The 22,961-nt window shown below is 37.9% G+C and overlaps 3 protein-coding genes, 1 non-coding gene and 1 pseudogene across 4 annotated transcripts; 3 read left to right on the top strand and 2 right to left on the bottom strand.

Moving 5' to 3' along the window:
• Positions 1–275: 275 nt before the first annotated feature.
• LOC117617380 lies at positions 276–1,440 on the bottom strand (annotated as a pseudogene).
• Positions 1,441–5,576: 4,136 nt separating this feature from the next.
• On the top strand, positions 5,577–10,125 carry LOC117619835 (pheophytinase, chloroplastic-like). The gene is made up of 6 exons (XM_034349881.1): positions 5,577–5,754; positions 6,066–6,834; positions 8,114–8,340; positions 8,490–8,681; positions 8,785–8,941; positions 9,747–10,125. Exons 2-6 carry the CDS (start codon positions 6,082–6,084, stop codon positions 9,984–9,986), a joined length of 1,569 nt encoding a protein of 522 aa, XP_034205772.1. The 5' UTR covers positions 5,577–5,754; positions 6,066–6,081; the 3' UTR covers positions 9,987–10,125.
• Positions 10,126–18,616: 8,491 nt separating this feature from the next.
• On the top strand, positions 18,617–21,024 carry LOC117619103 (structure-specific endonuclease subunit slx1). Its single transcript, XM_034348948.1, has 3 exons — positions 18,617–18,950; positions 19,350–19,456; positions 20,679–21,024. Exons 1-3 carry the CDS (start codon positions 18,736–18,738, stop codon positions 20,870–20,872), a joined length of 516 nt encoding a protein of 171 aa, XP_034204839.1. The 5' UTR covers positions 18,617–18,735; the 3' UTR covers positions 20,873–21,024.
• On the top strand, positions 19,587–19,763 carry LOC117620453. Its single transcript, XR_004584789.1, has one exon. It is a non-coding gene; the product is annotated as a small nucleolar RNA snoR137 (small nucleolar RNA).
• A 610-nt stretch (positions 21,025–21,634) lies between the features above and the next one.
• On the bottom strand, positions 21,635–22,906 carry LOC117619385 (acyl-CoA--sterol O-acyltransferase 1-like). Its single transcript, XM_034349326.1, has one exon. It carries the CDS (start codon positions 22,736–22,738, stop codon positions 21,653–21,655), a length of 1,086 nt encoding a protein of 361 aa, XP_034205217.1. The 5' UTR covers positions 22,739–22,906; the 3' UTR covers positions 21,635–21,652.
• Positions 22,907–22,961: the final 55 nt, after the last annotated feature.

Raw genomic sequence — 22,961 nt, 5'->3', positions numbered from 1 at the left:
TTTTCATAATCTTTGAGAAGAATATCGTCAGAAGCCAAGAAACTAGGGACAAGACTACATAATATGTTGCGGTGCACAGATACAAGATACCATGACATACCAATTTCGTTCTTATCAGATACCGTTGCTTCCATAACTAATTATGCATTTTCTTGATTAATGTTCTTCAAATCCTGTCATTGCGTGAGAACATCACATAATTTATTTATTATATATTGTCTTTAGTTGTATTGAATAAAATGGATATATTTGGACCTTCCGTATCATATATGTAATTACGATATTGAATCTTTGGATATTTGGCTCAAAATGTGGGGCCTTGACATGAGTATTGATGTGAAGACAACACGGCCTTTCTGCCCTCCTGATAATTTTGCAATGGGAGTGAGACGGTTATGGCTAGGGAGTATATTTTCCAAGCTTTGCGCGGACGCCTTGCTTGCAAAGTCCTCCTTGGTCCGGATGAAGATGGAGAAGGTACTGAACTGGGGTCTCATCCATTGTCAGGAGGTCCACAAAGTGCTGTGAATACCTGCCGATCCTCAACTTCTGACTCCTCTGTACTTCACCCTCCGAAGGAACCAAATCACCTGCAAGAAGGTTCAGCAGAGTAGACTTTACCGCTCGTTAGGTCCAACAATTGGCAACACGAGTCCCCATATCAATACAAACATCAACACCTGACAGCTTGAAATCCTCCCGTTGTGGATAACTGAAGCTTACTTCAACAAGTTGCAAAAATGGGGGAGTGAGTTCTGTAGGTTCAGGAAAGTGGAACTCCACACTGTAATCTCTCCACTTCTTAGGAGCCTCAGCTGGTGTCTCATCTTCATCAACCTTTCCCTTAGCCTTGTTCTTTGATGCTTCCTTAGCTGCAATAGACTTTGCTCGATCCTTGACCTTCTCCTGTTGAACCGATTTCCACCCCTTCTGGCACCTTTCATCTGCTTGTCATAAATTTCAAACCTTTTGTTCACCTCCTTGCAGATGTGGAGTTCCACTCCCAGTTTCAAAATCATCAAATTTTCCACGGTAGGTGTGGAGTTTCAGATCATGCAGATGAATAATCTCATTGCAAACCGTGTTAAGGAAATCACGCTCGTCTTTAAGGGCCACCTTCTCAGCCTGCTCAACAGCATGAGCAGCAAGAAGGTCCTTCTGAGCACGCTTTTTTAACTCTGTCTGTTATAGATACATCTAAGTGGCTTAAATTCTGGCCTCTTTTGTTGATTAGATACTTTCTGTTCTTGTTGATCAATACCATCAGTGTATGATGGACGGTTTGGAAGATCCTTTCTTGGGCTTTTCGGGCTTCTGGTCCATGCTGGTCAACAAGGCAGAGACTGATAGTTTCTCCTTCTTCCCATCTTTAGTAGCATCTTTGCCGGTTGACTTAACCTTGGCGGTTGCACCATCCTCCTCTGTCTTCATCTTTCCCATTGCAATAATTATCTGACTGAAAAACAAAGGGATATAATTCACCAAATGTTAAATTACAACCAATCTAGCCATCAGTATGTCAAAGGGTGAACAGATTTATACCAGTGAAAAATTGCATACGAAATTCGCCAAAACTAATGAATTAAGACCCACAATGAATCCCTAATAACATTTAAACTCTTAGCAAGCATACAGGCTCCAAAAGAAAAAACAAAAGTAATTAGCACAGATTGCTTAATTTAATTTCCTCCGGGCTAGTCAACATCAATAGCAAGCCAGTGGTCTGTTCAACTGAAATTGAATTGCATAACTTACAGTTGGTTTACCTTCGAGAAGATTTGAGTGATGTAGCAGAGAATCTCCAAACAACAAGCTTCACTGGAACAGAAAGGATGAAGATCAAATTGGAATTAGAACTACCATCATATCAAATCCAGCAAACAAATAGAATACACATGCGAATTTTACCCAAAACAACATACCTTACTACTCCCTCTAGGGCTAGGGTTTGTATCTATTTTCTGTCTCTGAATCGCATATCAGGTCAGTTTGGTCTTTGAGTCTCTCTACTCTCTGGAGATGCTTCTAATTTTACTTTGCCATTGCCCTTTGGGCCGTCTTGCTTATTTGTTGCTTTTTCATTATCTATTTGGGATTTTAACAAAATGCTCCACCCAAAAGAAAAAGAGGAGTCGCTCCGGTAATTCCATCCATGGCACCCAAATGTTGCATCATCACACAACACGAACACTTTGCCTTATTCAAAAATTCTAGAATCTTCTCTTTTCGGTTCTAGAATCTTCTCTACTAACTCAATAGCTTTTATAAAATATCTTGATCCAGAGACCTTAAAATTATCTTATCGTTATTAAAAAGTATCGAGTGAGATGGTTGTATGTATCCCTATATATTCAGGTCATAAGTTTGATTTTCTTTTTTTTAAATCTCGCTAATCTATATATATAAAGCAAAAGGCAGAGAATGGTGAAACATTCAAAATACCAGAAAATACCCTTGGTTAATGCAAACATTAAGAATTCAAATTATTAATTAAATGAGGATAATACAGTAAATTCACACTTTTTCATATTTAAAAAAAGAAAAAGCAGATAATGGATCTTATTTTTAGGGAACACAACTACCCATTATCTTTTTTAATTCTAAAATAAATTTAAATTTTTTTTAAAAAAAGCCTCTTGCAGGCGCGGAAGCGCGTGCGGGGAGGCTAGTGTTAAGAAAGTAATAAATAAATAAAATAAAATACTTTCGACTACATTATCTTGACCTGGAATAGGAATATATCTCTTTGCTATTGTTTTTATGTCGTATACTTTGACTGTTTGAGGGGGATTGTTAAAAGTCGTTATCATGAATTAATTAAAGCATATTTTTAGTCTTAATTTATATGTCGTATAAATTTTTAGCTTACAGTTAGCTTGTGACAAATTTTTTTTTTATTTTAAAGTTATTGGAATTTTAGGTAAAAATCAATGACCAAAAGAGTATTTAACCCAGCCGGTTAATGGAAAACTAAAGACATGTTTATAAATTATACACTTTAAATAATACAATGATTAATTTAACTAACATCTTTCAATGACTAAATTGAAATTTTGTGTAAAATTCAATAACCAAAAAGGCATCTAAACCCAAAAAAAGAGTAACGAACAATTTTTCTCGAAAACAAAAAGAGTAACAAGTAATTGGCCTGTGCTTACCAGTTTCATTTAAAGGCCCACCATCCCTATATAAATATATGTGTGTATTTGTTAGAACCATATCGACGCTATATATTTACTTCTTCAGAATAACCAAAGCAATTCTGAAATTGAGTTTCCAGCCTTGACTAATTTCCATGGAAGACTTCCCTGCCATCCATCACGACCAACAACTCTTTCGCTTTCGCATCCAAGACATTACTGCACAATTACACAACCTTCATCATGTTCATAATCAGAGCCGTTCATCAGTACAGCCGGTTCAGTTTCATGTTAAGCTTGTGCATCAGTCCCAATACAAATACATCAATCATTCCTTAAACACTGAAACCACCGTCATAGAATTTACGAAAACAAAGACAGCAAACCGCCGATTCAACATGGACATGTTAAAGAATTACTGCGAGGCGCACTTGATTCTTTCTAGCATGCTGGAGGTAGTTGGAATCAATAGAAGGGATGCGTTTAGTGGACATATTGTGGAGCAGATTATAGAACAGGGTCTCATAATTGGCAGTAGGGTTAGCAACGTGGGTCATAAGGTATTGTGGTTGTGCGTTCACATGAAAAAAGTGCACCTCAAGCATCGTTATGAGCCGTGCATGCAACTAATAGAAAGAATATTAATGAGCAATGGTATTAACGAAGGCATGGTCCCGGCGAGCGATTCAGCGATTGAGAAGGTTCTAAAGAGGGTTAGAGTGGGTGATGGGGACGAGGAGGAGGAAGAGGGGCGTCGAGAGAGAAAAAGAAGGCAAATTTGTGCAAGTGAAAGTGATAGTTGCACTGTTTGCATGGAAGAGTTTAATGAAGGATCAGAAATCGCTTGCATGCCTTGCTCACATTTGTTTCATGAAACGTGCATAGTGACATGGCTCAAACAAAGCCACTATTGTCCTGTTTGCCGATTTGAAGTGTCTACTGATGGATGATATATTCTTGATGTTCCTTTAAATTTCATCATTCTAATAAGAGATCTTGTTGGATAAAAGTTACTGTAATTGAATTACATATTATATATCTAAGAAAAGAATTTATTTTATGATTTAATTTCTTTGACTGTTCATGCATATTAATTTGTTAATTTTTTGTTTCCCTGTTGGCTTGTTTATTTCTGTTATTTATTTTTAATAATGTACACTTTTCTCAATTAATCCATTAGATCATTGATCAAATTGCACCTTTGTGGAAGGGGATTGTAGCTCGAGTGGTTAAGAGCATTTATTATTACACCGAGGTCCTAGGTTCAACTTCCCCTTCCTCCAATATCGATTATTGTATAAATAAATAATAATAATTGCACCTTTTGCAAACTGAAGTACACAAAGTGTAGCATTTAAAAATTGGTAAGTTGATTAATTTAGGGGTCTTTTTTTTTTCGAATTAAGTACTCAGAAATACGATGTTATAGTATGAGTAACATTCAGTTAATTAGGAGATCCTCTTGTTTAACCTAACATTCAGTTTCTTGTTTTGGTTTATTTGGCTCCTGTTTGTGGTGTTGTGATGGTGGTTTGTTTCTTTGGCAGATCCCCTTGGTTGTTTCTCCTATCCGCTCAGATGTGGGGTTGATGACGACAGTTGTGGTTTCTGTTTGCTGGTTTTGGTGTGGACCATTTTTGGGCTTTCGTCTTTGTTGTGCCTTGCCTTGTTTTGGGCTTTGTATTCGATTTCTCTCCATGAATGAAATTTCAAAAAATAATTGCAATTGTTTCGTTTTCTTCGTCCAACATGAAGACAACGTTGAACACGCGATTTTCAAGCATTAACGTGTGAAGCAATACAACGCAGGATAGCTCCATCCCATTTCCGTAAAGAGATGGCTTATTTCTGTTTCCACTCCGTTGCAAGTGGCTGGTCCCCATCTACGCTACACCCGGACACGTGTTTACAGTTCATTTGCCAATTCATCATACAAGCAATGAAACCTTGGATCTTCTGAAATAACCATTCAATGTGGCCCACTGAAACATAACTGATTGAGGCTGCCGCCCAAGTGCAGCAGGTACAAAACTTTATCTTGTTTTAAATTATCAAGGACTTATTTAGAACTGCTTTTTATTAGCAAAAGCCGAAATATAAGTGCTTTTAAAGAAGCACCTACTAGAGAAATACTTTTATTATCCATAGGCATTTTAAAATTTTGGTATCGAATTCACGTTGGCAACACCAAGTTAAAGATTGAATGCCAGTAGATCAAATAAAGAGGACTATAAATTATCATTCTAAAATGAGAACCACATCATTTGGACCTGGAATTATTAGAAACAGTATGAGGTGAGAAAAGTAAAAAAAAAATTTAAAAATTAGCAAAACGCTTGGTACAAGACCTTGACAGCGTGCAAGTCTCAAGTAATGTTTTGTCGTGTTTTTGGTCGGTTGATTGATATTTAGCAAAAGGATATAAAACACAAGCTTAAAAGTTCGTTTTTTTCCTTGGTTATTAAAGGAAGAAGAAGCGTGTAATCAACTGCCAAACTCTCTCTCTCTCTCTCTCTCTCTCTAGATTTTGCAAGCATCTCCTGAGTACTTGGAGCAGACTGAGCATTCCACAAAGCATCGCAACTCTAATGACACTTCGCTGCTCACTTTAGAGGTAACCCAGAACAATAAAGAAATCAGTTTTTCTATATTTCTTCTTTTGCCATAAATCTGTGTGTTTCTTTTAGAGTTGTGCAGCAAAGCTACTGGTTGCTAATTTTGTTTAATTTTTTTTCTCAAGTTAACTGAAGTTCAGGATTGGTAATTGATATTAAGTTCTGTTCATATCAATTTGGAAGCGTGAGTTGAAAGTTACATACAACATGTGATTTGAAAATTATTCTTTTTCATTTACTCAATTCGCCTCGTGCAATAAAGGGTAAAGTGAAATTGTTGCTGAATCATTGTTTTGATTGATCATTGCAGAATTCAGTTTGTGGGTATGGAAGTACTCTCATACAGTTCTGCACCATGCTGTGATGCTGTTAATTTAAGGTGGAAATTGATTGTGAAAAGCACAAGTTCACATCAATTTAGTCTCCCAGGTTTTAGAAAAAACAGAGTTTTGGGTGCTAAATTTGATGTCAGAAGGAAGTTTTTGAGCTGTTACAATTTAGATCAGCCTTTCTTGAAGCAACTACATCACCAAGGAGGTTTTAGGTCATTAAACACCAGTGAAAACTTCAAACATGTTGGTCAAATTTTATCAAATGGAAGCTCTGATGGCTATGTAATTGGAGGGGAAGAGGATGCAAGTATTTCAGAAACAGGGGAACCAGTAACTAAAGTTTTGATTCCTGGTCTACCAGATGAATCCAAAGGCAAATCGGGTGCCACAGTAAGTAGTTGCTTTTGGGAATGGAAGCCCAAATTCAATGTGCATTATGAGAAAGCTGGATGTGAAAACGTAGGCTCCCCTCCAGTGCTGCTTCTGCCTGGTTTTGGGGTTGGTTCCTTTCACTATGAGAAGCAACTAAAGGATTTGGGGCTTGATTTTAGAGTATGGGCAATTGATTTCCTCGGGCAGGGTAGGTCTTTGCCATTTGAAGACCCTGCCCCTCGTAATGAGGAAGAAGGTGTGTCGGAGACGAAAGATGTGTTGTGGGGTTTTGGAGAGAAATCTGAACCATGGGCAAGCGAGCTCGTCTACTCTATTGATTTATGGCAAGATCAAGTTCGTTACTTCATAGAAGAGGTACACTATAGCACTTAACTTTTTTCCTTGTTCCATTATCTGATGAAAGCACAGAGAATCATGTTTTATATGTTCATTTGGTGGATACTGATATTCTACTCGGGTTACCTCTGCCTACCTCCATGACTTGATCTATGTGTTTCCTCTCTTCACTTTGCATTGTTGTTGTGCTAATTTGAGCAAAATACATGGTTCATTTGGTATGAGATCGCTATGACTTCTACTTTGTTTTTCAGTGATATGCTGCCAAAATAACACCTTGCAGTTATGGCAGATCTCATAGATTTCTAGATCCTGTTGAATTTCTTATGATGGCTCGTGTTGTCATAATATTCTTCCTAAAAGTTAATATGTTCTTGAATCTCTGGGCAAGAAACTATCGAGTATGTCCCTTAGATTCCAATGTCGCTTTCATATAGTTTTAGCCATGCTGCCCCTCCTTTTCCCACAATTTGTATTATCATGGATAATCAGCATTTAGATAGAAATTTAAATCATTCATGCATTTTACTCCAGTCATTTTGACTCCTTATATCGTTTTCCTTCTTTTTGCATCACAGAAATCAGCATTCTGACAAATGCTTCATGCACTGATATACTTTCTTGGTCGAAAGCTCTTATGAAACAAATAATATTCTTTCTTAGTGTATATATTCTGATTTTATCATATGAAATGATGAGTTTTGGATTTACCTCAATGCTTTATGGCAAGCGAAGAAGTTACTACAAGTAATTAGATGGCAGGTCTGCATATTGGGATAAGTCGAGAAGGGACTTAAACCAGTGTTTACTTTGTTTTTCTGCAAGAAAATGTGATTTTGATAGAGGTTGAAGCATGGCTATGAGATGCAAGTTGCAATAGTTGTCTTATTGTCCATTCTTATGCTGGTTCTAGTGTTTGACAGAAGTATAATATTGTTATTGTAATTTGTTAACATGTTTCTATGTGATCTTAAGTCCCATTAGTATGTGTCTATTCACCCGTTTAGTAATATACCTAAAGTTGGATTTAGAGATTAAAGATGTATGGAATACTGTTAAGCACTAACAAGAAATATTGAGTTTTATACACGATTTCTACACTATTTGTAACATGAATTGTTCTCAGGCATTGCTTATTGTTGTTGCATTTTGTTTCTTGCATGAAGATTGTTATCAAGGGGCACTGTTTGCAAGGAAACAACATGTAATTTTAGTTTATTTCTTTATGATGAGTAGCTTTATCCGTCACATCCTTGACACTAATGAGCACTATAAATGCAACCATCTTTCCATGCAGGTGATCGGTGAACCTGTCTATATTGCAGGGAACTCACTAGGAGGATTTGTTGCTTTATATTTTGCCGCATGTAACCCTCATTTGGTGAAAGGTGTCACATTGTTAAATGCAACTCCTTTCTGGGGATTTCTACCTAATCCCACAAGATCTCCAAGATTATCAAAAATATTCCCATCGGCAGGATCCTTTCCTTTACCTCCCACTGTGAGAAAGCTCACAGAAATAGTGTAAGCATTGTCCTTATGGATATATTTTACGTTTCTGATTGTAATTTAGTAATGTAGTTAGGAGCTTTGGATATGGCTGCTGCAATTTCTCTTTCCATTTTTACCGCTGATTGAGTAAAAACTGTTTGAGTTTGTTTCATTGCTTTCAGTTGGCAGAAAATAAGTGATCCTAAGAGTATAGCGGAGGTACTTAAACAAGTTTATGCAGATCATTCAACAAATGTCGACAAAGTATTTTCTCGTATACTTGAGACATCAGAGCATCCAGCTGCTGCTGCATCTTTTGCCTCAATTATGTTGGCTCCTCAAGGACAACTATCATTTAGGGATGCTTTATCCAGGTAGGAAATATTAAGGGATTATATTCATGAAGACAATTTTGTATCTGCCTTCCTTTTTCTGGTCCAAGTTAATTGAGAAGCTCCAGTGCAACTTTTGTTGTAGATGTCACATGAACAATGTACCAATTTGTCTTATGTATGGAAAAGAAGACCCCTGGGTGAAACCTTTATGGGGCCTTCAGGTGAAGCAGCAGGTGCCTGAAGCTCCATATTATGAGATCAGTCCAGCTGGCCACTGTCCTCATGATGAAGTTCCTGAGGTAAGCACCCTTTCACTAATTAGCACAGAACCCGTTGAATAGTCGGTATTGCAAGAATACTTAGCCTAACTAGTAGCCTAACTAGTAGTTTCTTATATATTTTCTAATTTGGATATTTATAGCTGTTCAAAATTTACGAAAAGAAATAAAAGAACTAGACCTTATTGCTTGTTTTGATCTACAGTTCAGCCATTTTATATCGATTGTTCAGTTCATCAGGATGGAAGTTAGTTGCATACATTCAACTTTTTCCAGTTCAGTCATTTGACATTGTTCGTTTTGTCGAAAAATCAATGTGAACGAATATCAGGGTTCCAAATGCTCCAAAGGAAAAAAGTTTTAAATTGAGTTGACCAATGGAATGATAATTTAATTTCCTTTTTAGTCGTCTCTTCTTCACTCAACGTTGAGGAAGAAAACATCACAACGGTTTTATAAGAACTGTCTTGTCTTTTAACAATTTTGTAGTAGTGAACACGGAGTAAACATATTTTGTTCTTCTAACTTTTGAAGAAAAGAGAAGCTGCAATCATGATATAGCTCGAGTGGGCGGCCTAATGTTTGAGTTCTTATTTTCTGTTTAAATCAAATATATGAACACGAATGGCTGTGCAGAAATAATTGCAGTTATGTTTTTGGGTGAGACAGAAAGGTCTGTTCTTTCCTTCTGAAGTTCTAGGAAAAGCAGGAACAGACAAGAAATGGAATGTACTTAGGTTCCTGTTGTATATAGCAAGTTTCTATTAGGTTTCTGATTTCCTGCGTGCTCTTTGTTATTTGAAGACTAACAATCATTGTCATACAGGTTGTGAATTACTTATTACGTGGGTGGATTAAAAACCTGGAGACTCGGGGCTTAGTAGCATTGCCTTTGCTGGATGCCCCAGAAGGTATGCAGAACAACATTGCCAGGGACTTGGAGTTTGTCAGAGACGGAGCGAAAAAGGTAGTAAACGTACGATTCTTCGCATCCAAGGTCTCGGTTTGGGATTTTATCAGTTCTTATATCATATCTCGCCTTAGGAAATTAGAGCTCAAATCATGAAAATGTACTGAAGAAGCCTTTCTTCAAAGATAATGTAGATATTGAAATTTCATGTAAAATACAATTGACTACAAACATATTTAACCCATCCACTTAACAGATCCTAACATCATATTTATAAATTGTAAACTTTGGGCTATTAGTGATAATTTGACTAAATTTTTTCCTTTCCAAATTGAAATTTTATGTAAAACCTAATGACCAAAAAAGTGTTTAACCATTTTGTAAAAGGAACAAATGGAATTCCTTTCACTATTAATTGAAAGAGAATTAAAATTTAATTGATGTTATACACATAAATATACATGTACAACCATATTTTATATTTTGCCTTTTTTGAGCTCTTGGGAAAGATCAGCCTGTTATCCCTGAAGTATCTTCTATCCGTCGAGCACGGCCATTCTACTCGGCTGTTCTATCGTTGATCATAGATTTCTTTATGAACAATACGAATCGGAGTTTGAAGAAGGGAAAAAACAAAAGGCCGAGTGCAATACTCAATAATTTAATACAAAATATTAATTTTTTTAATGGCGCAATGTCTTATTACATTAAACTATACACAAAGCTACCAGATGTCGCATCTTTCAAAATAAAAATATTCTAAAATTTAATTTTATATATACATCAAGTATGGCTCTTTTGTGGAACGAATTGGTAGAGGGAAAAATGAAGAATGGCTTCTGATTTTGTTATAAAATATATATTATTACTATAAGACAAACTTTAATCATAGTTCTAATTCAAAACCAGTAATCCTTTCAAGTCTTTTGTCATTTTCTCTTTTTCTTCAAAAAACGTTGGGATACTTTGAACCTCGTGTTTTGGAGTATAAATGTTTCAATCAGGTACAGGTACAGTTTCTAGCCAATGAGTCTTACGAAGAAAACTTGAATACATTACTGAAACAAGTAATATCTAAAGACCACTCAATAGAGGAGCGCTAATTTGGACCAACACTCAAATTGTCCCCTTAAAATCTGAGAGGACTCAATGTTGGACCATTAACTAACTACCTTTATCTCGCTCTAGAGAAACAAGGAGGCTCGACTACTACGAAAATCCAGCTGAGTCCCCCTTGTAATTTACATTATTCCCAAATTTCCACTTGTAAGAATAACACAAACGTATAAGATCCTCAACATAGACATAATCCAACAACCACAGAGTAATAATCTATTTCGTTACAAATTTCATGGAGAAGTTCATAAAATGATAAGAAGTAGAAGTCCTATGAAAATAAAAGGTGTATGGAAGCGAGAGCTTAAGTCCTAGAAAAGAAATTGTGGAAAAGGAAAGAGAAGATGATTCACATGAGATTGATCATGATGAAGAGGATTTGAATGCACAAGATGAGTGCATAGCTAAGAGAAAGGGAAAAGAGAAAAATTGATACCCGCCAAATACAAAGACTGTGTGGCTTGCATGGCATGTGCATTGCATGTAATTGAAGCTGACATCCTTACAACTTTTAATGAAGCAATAAGGAAGAGAAGCAATGGTGTGAAGTAACGGATGATGAGATGCTTTCTCTTAAGAAGAACAAAACCTAGGAATTGGTAGAACTGCCTAGATGAAGAAAAGTTATAGGATGCAAACGGGTATATGCAAAGAAGGATAGAGTAAATGATAAGAGCTTGGTGAGATTTAAAGCCAGATTAATGGTCAAGGGATATTCTTAGAAAGAGGGAATAGATTACAACAAAATCTTTTCTCTAGTGGTGAAACTGACAGGACCCGACCCATTTTTCCACTTTGGAATTCGAGCCAAGTCCTGTGCGTGTCCAACACCTAACGAATGTCGAGCACAAAGGACCTTTTTACCCTTCTTATTTCAATTCTTTTTAAATTTTTCCTTAGACTTCTGCCGAAAATTTGGCAGAATTTCCCCTGTATTTTGACCAAACCCAAATTTTTCCACATGTTAAACAATCATATATATATCCACACCAACTGCTAGAATAGGATAACCAAATATTTGCCAGCTTCAGTTTTCCACTAAAACTAGATATCAGAGTATTTCTAAAGTTCACAAGGTTTCAAGGACTTTTCCACGTAATTCTACCTTACTTGGTGGCGCGGAAGCTCGGAATGACCCGGTGGTGGATCCTGCGCACTTCTACGGCCTGGGGGCGAAAAACAGGATGAAAATGTGAGTGGACAACAAGAATGTTCTCAAACTAGTTTATAAACATAATAACCCCCGTTTTGAAATAATTAAGGATATAAATCGATAATTTAACTATATTTCAATATAAGGAATTTAATAAACACGAATAAGTATGCTGATGAATATACTTGCATAACTGATCAAATACAAAGATATCAATGCCTGAAAAATCAGAGAAGCTGGTATAAAATAACTGATGGTCATAATTAGATAAAAGAAAACTCAAAATCCTGTGAAAAATACCACCTATTTGTACCCCTATCATATCCGTCAATTCCCCTGGCAGGTCTCGGGCGCCACGCAGTCTACCCGAGCCGCAAACTGACGAAATCAGGGGACTATGATCAGCCTGATCCGCCGGCAGGTCTCGATGACACCAAGTCGACTCGAGCCGCTCTGGCAAGATACAGGGGACCATAGTCGGCCTGATCCGCAATCCTGGCAGGTCTCGGGGACACAGAGTCAGCCGAGCCGCAATCCTGGCAAGTCTCGGGACACCAAGTCTGCCGAGCCGCAAATCCTGGCAGGTCTCAGGACACCAAGTCTGCCGAGCCGCAAATCCTGGCACTCACGGTCCAAGCGTCCCCGAAACTCGTGAGGCAAAGTCAAGTGCACTGACTGAACTGTAAACAGACGGGATGTCTGTAGACATCGGTCCGTCTAAGGGTAATCACCAAATAAAAATGGGTACGTGGTGGTTTTGAAATAAATTCCTTTAGAAAAATATCTGATTAATAACTGTAAAACTCGAATTGTGCTGCTGTCTCATCTGATTCCAACCTCAAACTCTGTTTCTATAACTTGTAAATAAGCAGCACAGACTTATAGAACTATTACTGTATTAATCATGTTCGGAACCATAATAAAACTTACTCAAGATCAAATAAAGAAATTTATTCAAATAAACTCATTTATAAAAACTTATTTCTATAAAATCAATATAAAATTACTTATGAAATCTTATTTATAGAAATCCTCTATATAACTCATTTATATAAAATCATTCATGAAAGAAAGTCCACTCACTGGTGGTCCGAGCTAATTGGACCCTTCGAAGGTCCCTCCTGCGGTCGACTGGACCTCTGGTGCCTGATTATCCATGAATAATAAATCAATAGACTGCTGAATAAAAAGAATTTAAATTAAACACCCTGCCCCCGGCTCCTAAAAATACGTGCACTCGTTTCAAGTTACTCCTATGCCCACCTTAGCTTTTTAGATAGTTAGAATGGTCTTAAGAGACCCGAAGCCTCACTAAGCGATAAGCTGCCAGATCGGCCGATCCGGGACCCCGTGGGTCCACGGTCTCCGATGGCCAATCTGGGCTTCTCTGAAGGTTCCTTACAGAGAAGGAACCATGTTTCGCGAATTTGGTCCGAAACGGACGGTCGGATTGGCCAAAATCACGTTATCGCTTAAAATCCAAACCCTAGCCCCAGGGTTCGCGATTCCGGAGTATCCGGGACTCCGATTCGCAATCCGTTGAATTCTACACGATCCTGAAATCATGTAGACCGACATATCCAAAATTCGGTGCGATCCGACGATTGGACAATACTGCACCCAAGGATCGCGCGATATGGAAAATCAGTTCGGGGTTCAAACGGACTCCGAATCGAAACCGGCAAAATCCTACGCACTCGTGACGACACGAGGATCTCAAAACTGTACAGAATTACTTCACCACCCTCGCCCACGCACCCCAGCTTTCGCGGGCAGATTTGGGTGTCTTAAGCGATTTCGGGTGGTCGAAAAATCTCGGAACCAAGACTCCAAACTCCTACCCTAGGTAAAACACCCCATTTGGAGTCACTTTTGTTCTTGGACATACCCCAAAAGGTGACCAGAAACAGTAGATCTTGGCGGCCGAAGTTTCGGCCAGAATTCAAGTCGAAAATTGATCACTTTAGAGCTAAAATCGATCGAAACCCATACATCCATCAGCTTAGAACACGAAAAATAGCTGAGAAACCATACCTTGCTCGATTGATTTGGTGAAGAAACGAAGGACAAAATCGAGCTGGAAGATCGGTGAAACTCGGGTGAACATCCGTCAGAAATCATGACTTTCCGACCAACTCCGGGTCGTCCAAGGGTGGAGGTCGGTCGGAAAAGGTAGGGAACTCGATGGCGGTTCCAACGCCACCGGTTCCGCAGCTATTGGTGCTCGGAGGCGGCGCCAGCTAGCTCTGGAAGGCGGCAGCCCATTTTCGCGCAGAGAGAGGGAGCTGCTGGGTTTTATAGATGCAACTTCGAAATATTTATGGTTATGCCACTGAGACTCTTTTGACCATAACTCTTTCGTTATAACTCCGATTCGGGCCCACTACGTGTCTATGAACTCGTTTCGCCGTGCTCTACGCAATGGTGCAAGCGGAATTGTCAAATTCTTTCTCGATCAAAAAGTCACCTTTTCCCTATTAAATAATGCGAGGGCAAAATCGTCTTTTTGCTAGAAGATATTAATTCTACTTTTTAGATATTTTATTTCTTTTTAGATATTTTGGTTTTGGGTTATTACAGAAACACTCCTCCATCAGGATTTTGCTTGCTCTAGTTGCACAATTCAATCTTGAGTTAGTACAACTAGATGTGAAAAATGCTTTTCTCCATGGGAATTTATTTGAAGAAATTTATATGAAACAACCTAAAGGGTATCAAGAAAAAAGAGAAGAGAATTTGGTATGTAAGCTCAAGAAGTCACTCTATAGATTGAAGCAGTTACCTAGGCAATGGTACTTGAGATTTGATGAGTTTATGAAGGATCAACACTATACGATGAGTCACTATGACCATTGTGTGTATCATAAGAAACTGAAAAAAGGATATTTATTTACTTATTAATCTATGTAGACGACATGCTCATAGCTTCAAGCAACATCACTGAGATTGATAAGTTGAAAGCACAAATGCAAAAGGAGTTCGAGATGAAGGATCTCTGTGAAGCAAGGAAGATTTCGGGAATGGAAATTACAAAAGATGGAAAGAGGGATTTGGTGTGTTTGTCTCAAAAACAATATCTTGAGAAATTGCTGCACAAGTTTGGAATAAATGAAGACACTAAACCTGTAAGTACCCCATTGGCCTCGCACTTTAAGTTAAGCTATGTCCTAAAACTGATGAAGAAAGAATCAAGATGAAAGATGTCCCTTAATCCAATTTGGTGGGTGGATTGATGTATGCTATGGTAAGTTCTCGCTCTGATATTGCTCATGTAGTTGGAATAGTTAGTAGATTCATGCACAATCCTGGAAAGGAGCATTGGAATGCTGCTAAATGGATACTAATGTATCTACATGGAACAAGGGAGAAAGGGATTTGTTTTGAGAAGAATTATGAAGGAATTGACAAGTTCTCAATTGGATATGTAGACTCAAATTTTGCTGGTGATTTAGACAAGAAAAGGTCAACAACGGGGTATGTGTTTACTATGGCAAAAGGTCTGATATGCTGGAGATCTATATGACAACCAACAGTTGCACTATTAACCACAAAAGCATAATACATGGCGATCGCTAAAGCAATCAAAGAAGCAATTTGGACTTTGGGGTTGATGGTAGATTTAGGTATGGAACAACACAAGTTGGATGTGTATTGTGGCAGTCAAAGTGGCATTTATTTGGCAAGATATCAAGTACATTATGCAAGGACCAAACACATAGATGTACGATATCATCGCGTAAGAGAGGTAGTAGTTGAAGGTGAAATTCGTCTCAAGAAGATTGCTACTAAAGAAAATCCAATTGACATGTTGACCAAGGTGGTTGATGCATCCAAGTTCAAGCATCGTTTGGATTTGGAGTATGTGAAGCAAGTTTGATCTTGCAATATGGTGGAGCAACAGATGCTGCTATGTGTAATGTCTCAGTATGGATTTCATGCCAAGGTGAAGTTTGTTGGAATTGGTATAAAATCAATATGTGTCTAAACTAAAATAGGTATTAACGCAAGAAAAGGAAAGCTATAGGTTTTTTGGGTTAGCTTTGACGCAAGCTAACATTAGCTTAATTTCCTAGTTTGATGAGGATACAATTTTAGTCTAGGATTTGGTTGTAACCTATGTCATCTATTAGTACATATAGTGTGAGATCCCACATCGACCAAACGGAGAGGGGGTGATGTGCCTTATATGGCACACCTCGCATCCATCTAGTAGGAGGCCTTTTGGGAGCTCACTGGCTTCGGGTTCGTAGGAACTCCGAAGTTAAGCGAGTTGGAGGCTGGAGCAATCCCGGGATGGGTGACCACCCTGGGAAGTTGCTTCGTGAGCTCCCAGAAACAAAACCGTGCGGGCTGGTGAGAATGTAGCCAGGCCCAAAGCGGACAATATCCTGCTACGGCGGAGCCGGTCCGGGGTGTGACAGTTTGGTATCAGAGCCACTCTGCCGTGTGGTGCGAGTGTGCCAACGAGGACGTCGGATCCCTTAAGGGGGTGGATTGTGAGATCCCACATCGACCAAACGGAGAGGGGGTGATGTGCCTTATATGGCACACCTCGCATCCTCATAGCGGAGGCCTTTTGGGAGCTCACTGGCTTTGGGTTCGTAGGAACTCCAAAGTTAAGCGAGTTGGAGGCTTGGAGCAATCCCAGGATGGGTGACCACCCTGGGAAGTTGCTTCGTGAGCTCCCAGAAACAAAACCGTGCGGGCTGGTGAGAATGTAGCCAGGCCCAAATCGGACAATATCCTGCTACGGCGGAGCCGGTCCGGGGTGTGACATATAGATGACCTTAGGAGCAGTTATGTAAGATTGTAAGGCATCTGTTTGTGTACTTGACAGCTCTTGGGTTTGTGAGTTCTCTTTTATTTCTTTGGTGATTAATAAGAAGCTTCTATTGGTTAGGCATGTACTCCAATATTGAAAGAACCCTTATATTCTTTTGTGTTCTTTGTTATATCGTTTATCACTTGGTTTGGTTTCTTGAGGAAGGCACAACATCGTTAAGGCAATTGAAGTAGAAGATGATGATGAAGTTGCTGTATAGATTCATCTCGTATTTAAATATCTACCCCAATTCATTTTTAGGAATTTTGCACCCAAATTCAAAGACTTGTCATTTCATCACTAGATCAAAGGCTATTTCGCTCTCGAATGGGTTTGATGTTGTGTGATAGAATGTATTACCATGGATATTTTTTATAGTTAAATAGGGTGTACTTAGTTTTATATTTTGATTTAAATATTATGATGTATTTATACCATAGGGTGTACTCAGTTAATTTTAAAGTTCATTTAACAATACCCATAAAAATAAAATAATAAATAAAAAAACTCAATGCATGCTTGAAAATTAAGGAGGATGAGTTGACTGGACACGAAGGCTGAGGATATGCTTACTGAGCTAACTAGTCATATGCACATGTACTGCCCCTAAAAGACCAAGGCATTTTGAAAATTTATAAAATAAAATAAAAAGGTGAAAAGCAAAAAAAAAACCCTCCTCCAAATAAGACCTGTAGCAAAAAAAAAAAAAACCAAAAAACAAAAAAAATAACAAATACAACATCATCGGTAAGGGTGGCAATTTCAGTCATGATTCGTTACACGACTCGAAACTCACACAAGAAATTAGCGGGTTAACCCACACGATTAAAATTCGAGTCATTTTCCGGTTAAACCGTCATGAACCGTTTAATAAACAAGTGGGTTTCCTGTCAATCCATAAACCCGCTAAAATACCTATATAACTCATTTAACAAAATGGATCATGGAGAGTCAACCGGCCAACCCGCTAAAACCTATGTAACCCACAAACCCATTAACCCGTTTATTTGTTTATTCTTCATTTTTCTATTTTTTTTAATGTCTTTTAGTTGCTATTATTTACGCCCCGTTTGGTTCATGGGAAAAGAGACTTGGGGATGAGAAATCAATTACTTTTCCATGTTTAGTAAGTTCAGACATGGGAAATCGTTGTCTGACCCATGAGAAAGTCGGGGGAAAGTGAAGCCATTCTCCCAACTTGGGTTTTGTTTTCCCTTCTCATGAGAAAGTTTGGGAAAATGAGCCAATATTAAATAAACATTTTTCATGACTATTTTGTCCCTATGAACAATTTAGAATTACAATATATTATTAAATGCATTATTTTATTTTATTTTATTTAATATTGATATAATTGAAAATTTATACAAACTTTGTTTTCAATTCCTACTCAAAACAAACATGAGAAAAGAAATAAAGTGATATCTCCCTGTTACTTTCCCAACATCACCAAATGTAATAAATGAATCTTCCATTTCTCATCCCTTAGGAAATGACATGAGAAATGATTTCTCCTCAAATTGGTTCGTGAACCAAATGAGGCCTTAGTGGATCAAGTCAATACGACTCGAAACACGCATGAAAAATTAATGAATCAATCCGTAAATGATATATTTATTAAACGGATCGAGTTTGAATTGAGCCATTCTTGACACGTATATAATCGTAATACAATATGATCCCAATACGATACAACACGACTATGCCAGAGATCCCTTTAGATTTGCGAATATATATAAACTGAAAAGTTCAAAAACAGGCCGAGTTGGGATGTTTTGTTTTTGTCGAACGAGTTGAGATGTTCACCTGAAATAATGCAACGACTCTCAAGGACATTCCCTTCTGTAAAACACCCAAACCCTAAATCCCCAAAAATATCATCTTTCCCACGATCGCTGCCAATCAAATCAGAAGAAGCAACATCGAACTCTCCATCAAAATCAAGAAGGTCATGGTCTGTGTATCTCATCCTTTCCACCAATACCCCCATAAAGACCTACGTTGGTGTCACCACTGATTTCTCTCGCCGGTATGTTGATTTGGTTCCAAATTTTCATTTTCATGATTCATTTCCTACATTTATGAACAAATTTTTATCTGGGGTTTTCAAATTTATCCTTTCCTTGATCTATTTGAGAAATTTGTGAATAATTCTTAACTGGGTCTTTATGATTATCGGATAATTAGATGTTTACATGGGTTAGAAACTTAAGCAGTTTTCCTTTTCTTTTTTTTTCTTTTTTCGGCTTTTCGTCTCAGAATTGGGGAGCAGAGATGGAGGTGGTTGTATGACCTATTGTTTGTAGCTTGCATTTTTTGTTAGGCTGGAGTTGAACAGAAACTTTATTATGTCATTTCACATATTCATTCATAGTACACCAGTTGATTGTGCTTCTTTTCTAATTGTTCTTCTTAAATTCTTTTGCAGTTTGAAACAACATAATGGTGAACTAAAAGGGGGTGCAAAAGCATCCTGTGCTGGAAGACCATGGATTTGTGCATGCCTAATACATGGTTTCAAGGACCAAAGTGAAGGTATTTTGTTCAAAATTTTGATAAAGGAGCTTGTGATTCTAATGTGATTAGTGTCATAACCAGGCACTGGCCCTGAGTTATTCCAGCCCTTCTAGAAGCCTGTGCGGCTACCAATTAAGAAAGTCATTTTTTTGCTTGAATTGAGGCCTTGTGAACAATATATTGGCTCAATCTTCATTACTCCAGCTGTTGCTGGTTGGGGATGTTCAAGTTTCCGAAGCATAGATTAAAAATCACACCAGTATTAAACAGCTCCGTGCTTTTTCTTTTTTGCTCTGCACTGTGCTACCTGTCTCCTGGTACATTGTTTATTCTCTTCAATTAGTTCCTTTTGAAGAAAAAATATATATATTTTATTGCTGCAAACAATAGTACACATATTTTGAAGTGTTGATGTAAAGTATTACTTAATTTTATATGGTCAGCACAAGGGTGATCGGTCAATGTCGTTGAATGATTTTCTTTATTTGGATGTGAAAAAGAAGTTCTGGTTAGTTGTTAACTTGAGGTGATAGGTAAAAGGATTGGGAACTTCTTTTCTTGATTTTTTTCTCTTCCAAGCACTAAAGCGAGAGGGATAATGATGATGTTGTTTCCTGGTCTTTTTGTCGTGGGATAAGCTCTATCCTGAAGTTCTTTTATGGGTTTAGGGTTTTCATGGCAGTTTCTTTCTAGGGAAAGGAAACTAAACCACTTCTGATTTATGAACCAATAAGGTTTCTAATTTCATATAAGTGGCCATTCACAGAGGGATGGTTTTGGGAATAGTGCCATTCACGGGAAAATATCTTCAGACTATTTTGATTTGTTCAGTAAAATTTCTTACTCTCAATTCATCATAAGAATGGTCTTCATAAAGATAATGTGGGTGTGGCTTGAGCGTTGTGTGCCCTTGTATCCTAGTAGGATCTTCTTGTTGATTCTTTTTTATGACTGACGCCATATATTTTCCACGCATTTGTAGTAGAAGGTTAAATTAGAAAATTAGATATCATATTCTCTGGTTTACTGAACTGTATGCAATGGAAATGGTTACGGACATTTTAACTCTCATCTCCACAGTTTGATCTGGTCAGATTAATAATTGTATTCGTTTCCTGCTCCTTTTATCCTTAGATATTGGCTTGTGATGGACTGTTTTTGGTTGAAACTTGACTGGCCAAAAGCTAAGCTCCACATCTTCAACTCTAACAGCCAAGTAATTTTTTTGTTTTGTTTGTAGCTTGTGAATTTGAATCAAAATGGAAAAGTTTATCGAGAAGCTTGCCTAGGAAAAGAAAGAACGACAACAAGGTGGAGCAAGTAAAGGATTTGTCACTTCCATTGCTGCAACACAGGCAAGCAGCACTAAATAGAGTTAAAGGTTTGCTGGATTGCACTCATTTAGAACTTGATTGGAAACTGGGCCCTTTGTGATTTGGTAATTAAATCGCATTGTAATTAATGTGTTTATAACTAGAAATGTTGTAAAACTCAAAAGATCAATCATACTTTTAAGGAACGAACTATTGCTAGTCTCAGATTGTTGTATACTTATATGAGAACATTGTAGCCATTGTTAAATTAAATTTTGGAACACATTTATTCTTACTCCTAAAGCGAATTCTAAGAAGTGTATTGATGTGCATGCAATAAGTGAACTTAGACAATGGAGTTATGAAGTGAGAGATGGACGTGCTGTTTACGGGAGTTGCTACATTAGATTTCAATCCCGAACTCATTCTATAAATAGTTTATAAACGATTTCAATTACGGTATTTGGAAATGTTGAGTCTTGTAATAAAAGAATAATATTCGTTATTGTTGTCATGTTTGATTTCAACAAAAGCAAAAATTAAAATATGTTTTATGTTTTTCCATAATACATGTAATTCTTGCAATAATAATATTCAAGTTAGCACTTTTGATTTTCAACTAAACATCATGATTTTCATTCGTTCCTAGTGGATTGAGCTCCTTCGTGACCACTAACGACTTTTAACATAGTGAAAGATCCCTTTCTTTTAAAAGTAACATTTTCCAACCACACAAAAAGTTAAAAAAGATAGAACGGAATAATATGTAATACTAAATAAACCGATCACCATGCAAAGGGTAAAGAGCTTTGCATACTAAATAAACCGATCACCATGCAAAGGGTAAAGAGCTTTGCATCTTAGGTTGCATCTTAGATTTTAGGTTCGATTCCTCCTTTTTTTAATATAAAAATAAACCGACAGCATTCTTCAAGAACACTACAAAAGCCCGGTACTCTTGAAGCATTCTGACATCAGCCTTACATCGAAGAAACTGGGGAAAAAATAGCCAGAAGCAAGTAGCTACCACAAATCCAACGGTCAAAACCACAGAGATCACCCTCGGCAACCGACACCCGCCCTTCAATGCCTTCTTCAAAACGATCTCCACCATCAAACAAAACCCGTGCAAAACGAAGAACCACGTGACCTCCCAGGTGGGCCTCACACGCCCCATGTAGTAGTATATGAGCTCGTGCATAAGCCCGGAGACAAGGAAGCTTGCAAAGACAGCGGGTAGTGAGGCCCACCTGCGGCCAATGACGCACGTGGAGAAATTGAGGGTGGGTTCGTATACGGACTGGCGTAGGATACTGGTGACCACGAGGTTCCATCTTCTGCCCCAGAAGTTTTGCAGAGAGGTGGAGAGGTAAGGCTCGTTGAAATGGGGTTTGAGATCTAAACCCAGAAGGCCCCAAGCGAGGGCTGCTACAATGATGAGTTGGGTTTCTAGAAGAAGGTATATGTACAAGCAGTGAAGGACTAAGATGAGCTTTGGGTGGATTTGCTGACTGTAATTAAGGACACCAATTAGAATGGCCAAAAGAAAGCCCTTAATTACAATATGTATGGTGTTTTTGGGAGATGGGTTGGTTTCAATTTGGGGATTTTGAGGTGGGTTTTTTGGGTTTTGGCCATTTAGATGGGATGTTGAAGGAGATGGGTTTTCTTGGATCTCAATTGGAAGGCAAGCAATGGCCAAGAAACGTCCAGTGGAGATTGATGGGTCGGAAGCTAAAGGGCCTTTGCCAAAGGCAAAAAGTAGAAGCTTGAAGCTTCCAAGCCATGAAATGAAAAAGCTTGTTCCTCCTCCAAGATGGATGGAGGAGAAGTTGAGAGGAAGGTAGAAGAAGAGGCACACAACTGGGAGAGCACAGACAAGTCTGGTTGTACCTTTTGGGACTATTTTACCAATTGAATAGCAGTAGAATATACATACAAATAATGAAGTCCATACCTTAATGAAGCTTCCAAACTCACCCTCCATTTTCTTCGTCACTTTGTTTCAACTTTGTTGTTAATCTTTGCTTTAAGCTGGAAAAATTTAGAACAAATAGCAACTGTAAAGGATCATTAGGAGAAATTAGAGACTTGTGAAGAAGGCCGGCAAGAGAATATTGAGGAGAGCAAAAGGGACAACTGTTCATGAAGAATATCTTCAGATTGTAGATATGAACATGGTCATGGAGGAAAACTAAATTATATAATTC

The sequence above is a fragment of the Prunus dulcis genome, chromosome 2 (genome assembly GCF_902201215.1).
Source record: "Prunus dulcis chromosome 2, ALMONDv2, whole genome shotgun sequence".
Taxonomy (NCBI): Eukaryota; Viridiplantae; Streptophyta; class Magnoliopsida; order Rosales; family Rosaceae; genus Prunus; species Prunus dulcis.
This window is presented reverse-complemented; position numbering and strand designations above follow the sequence as displayed.

What these genes read in the sequence shown, in the direction of transcription:
- LOC117619835 (XM_034349881.1), top strand. Translation starts at nt 6,082, where the DNA reads ATGGAAGTACTCTCATACAGTTCTGCACCATGCTGTGATGCTGTTAAT. An exon ending in TTCGTTACTTCATAGAAGAG is followed by an intron (nt 6,835 to 8,113) that starts GTACACTATAGC and finishes CTTTCCATGCAG; the next exon opens with GTGATCGGTGAACCTGTCTA. An exon ending in AGAAAGCTCACAGAAATAGT is followed by an intron (nt 8,341 to 8,489) that starts GTAAGCATTGTC and finishes CATTGCTTTCAG; the next exon opens with TTGGCAGAAAATAAGTGATC.
- LOC117619103 (XM_034348948.1), top strand. Translation starts at nt 18,736, where the DNA reads ATGCAACGACTCTCAAGGACATTCCCTTCTGTAAAACACCCAAACCCT. An exon ending in ACCACTGATTTCTCTCGCCG is followed by an intron (nt 18,951 to 19,349) that starts GTATGTTGATTT and finishes ATTCTTTTGCAG; the next exon opens with TTTGAAACAACATAATGGTG. An exon ending in TTTCAAGGACCAAAGTGAAG is followed by an intron (nt 19,457 to 20,678) that starts GTATTTTGTTCA and finishes TTTTGTTTGTAG; the next exon opens with CTTGTGAATTTGAATCAAAA.
- LOC117619385 (XM_034349326.1), bottom strand. Translation starts at nt 22,738, where the DNA reads ATGGAGGGTGAGTTTGGAAGCTTCATTAAGGTATGGACTTCATTATTT.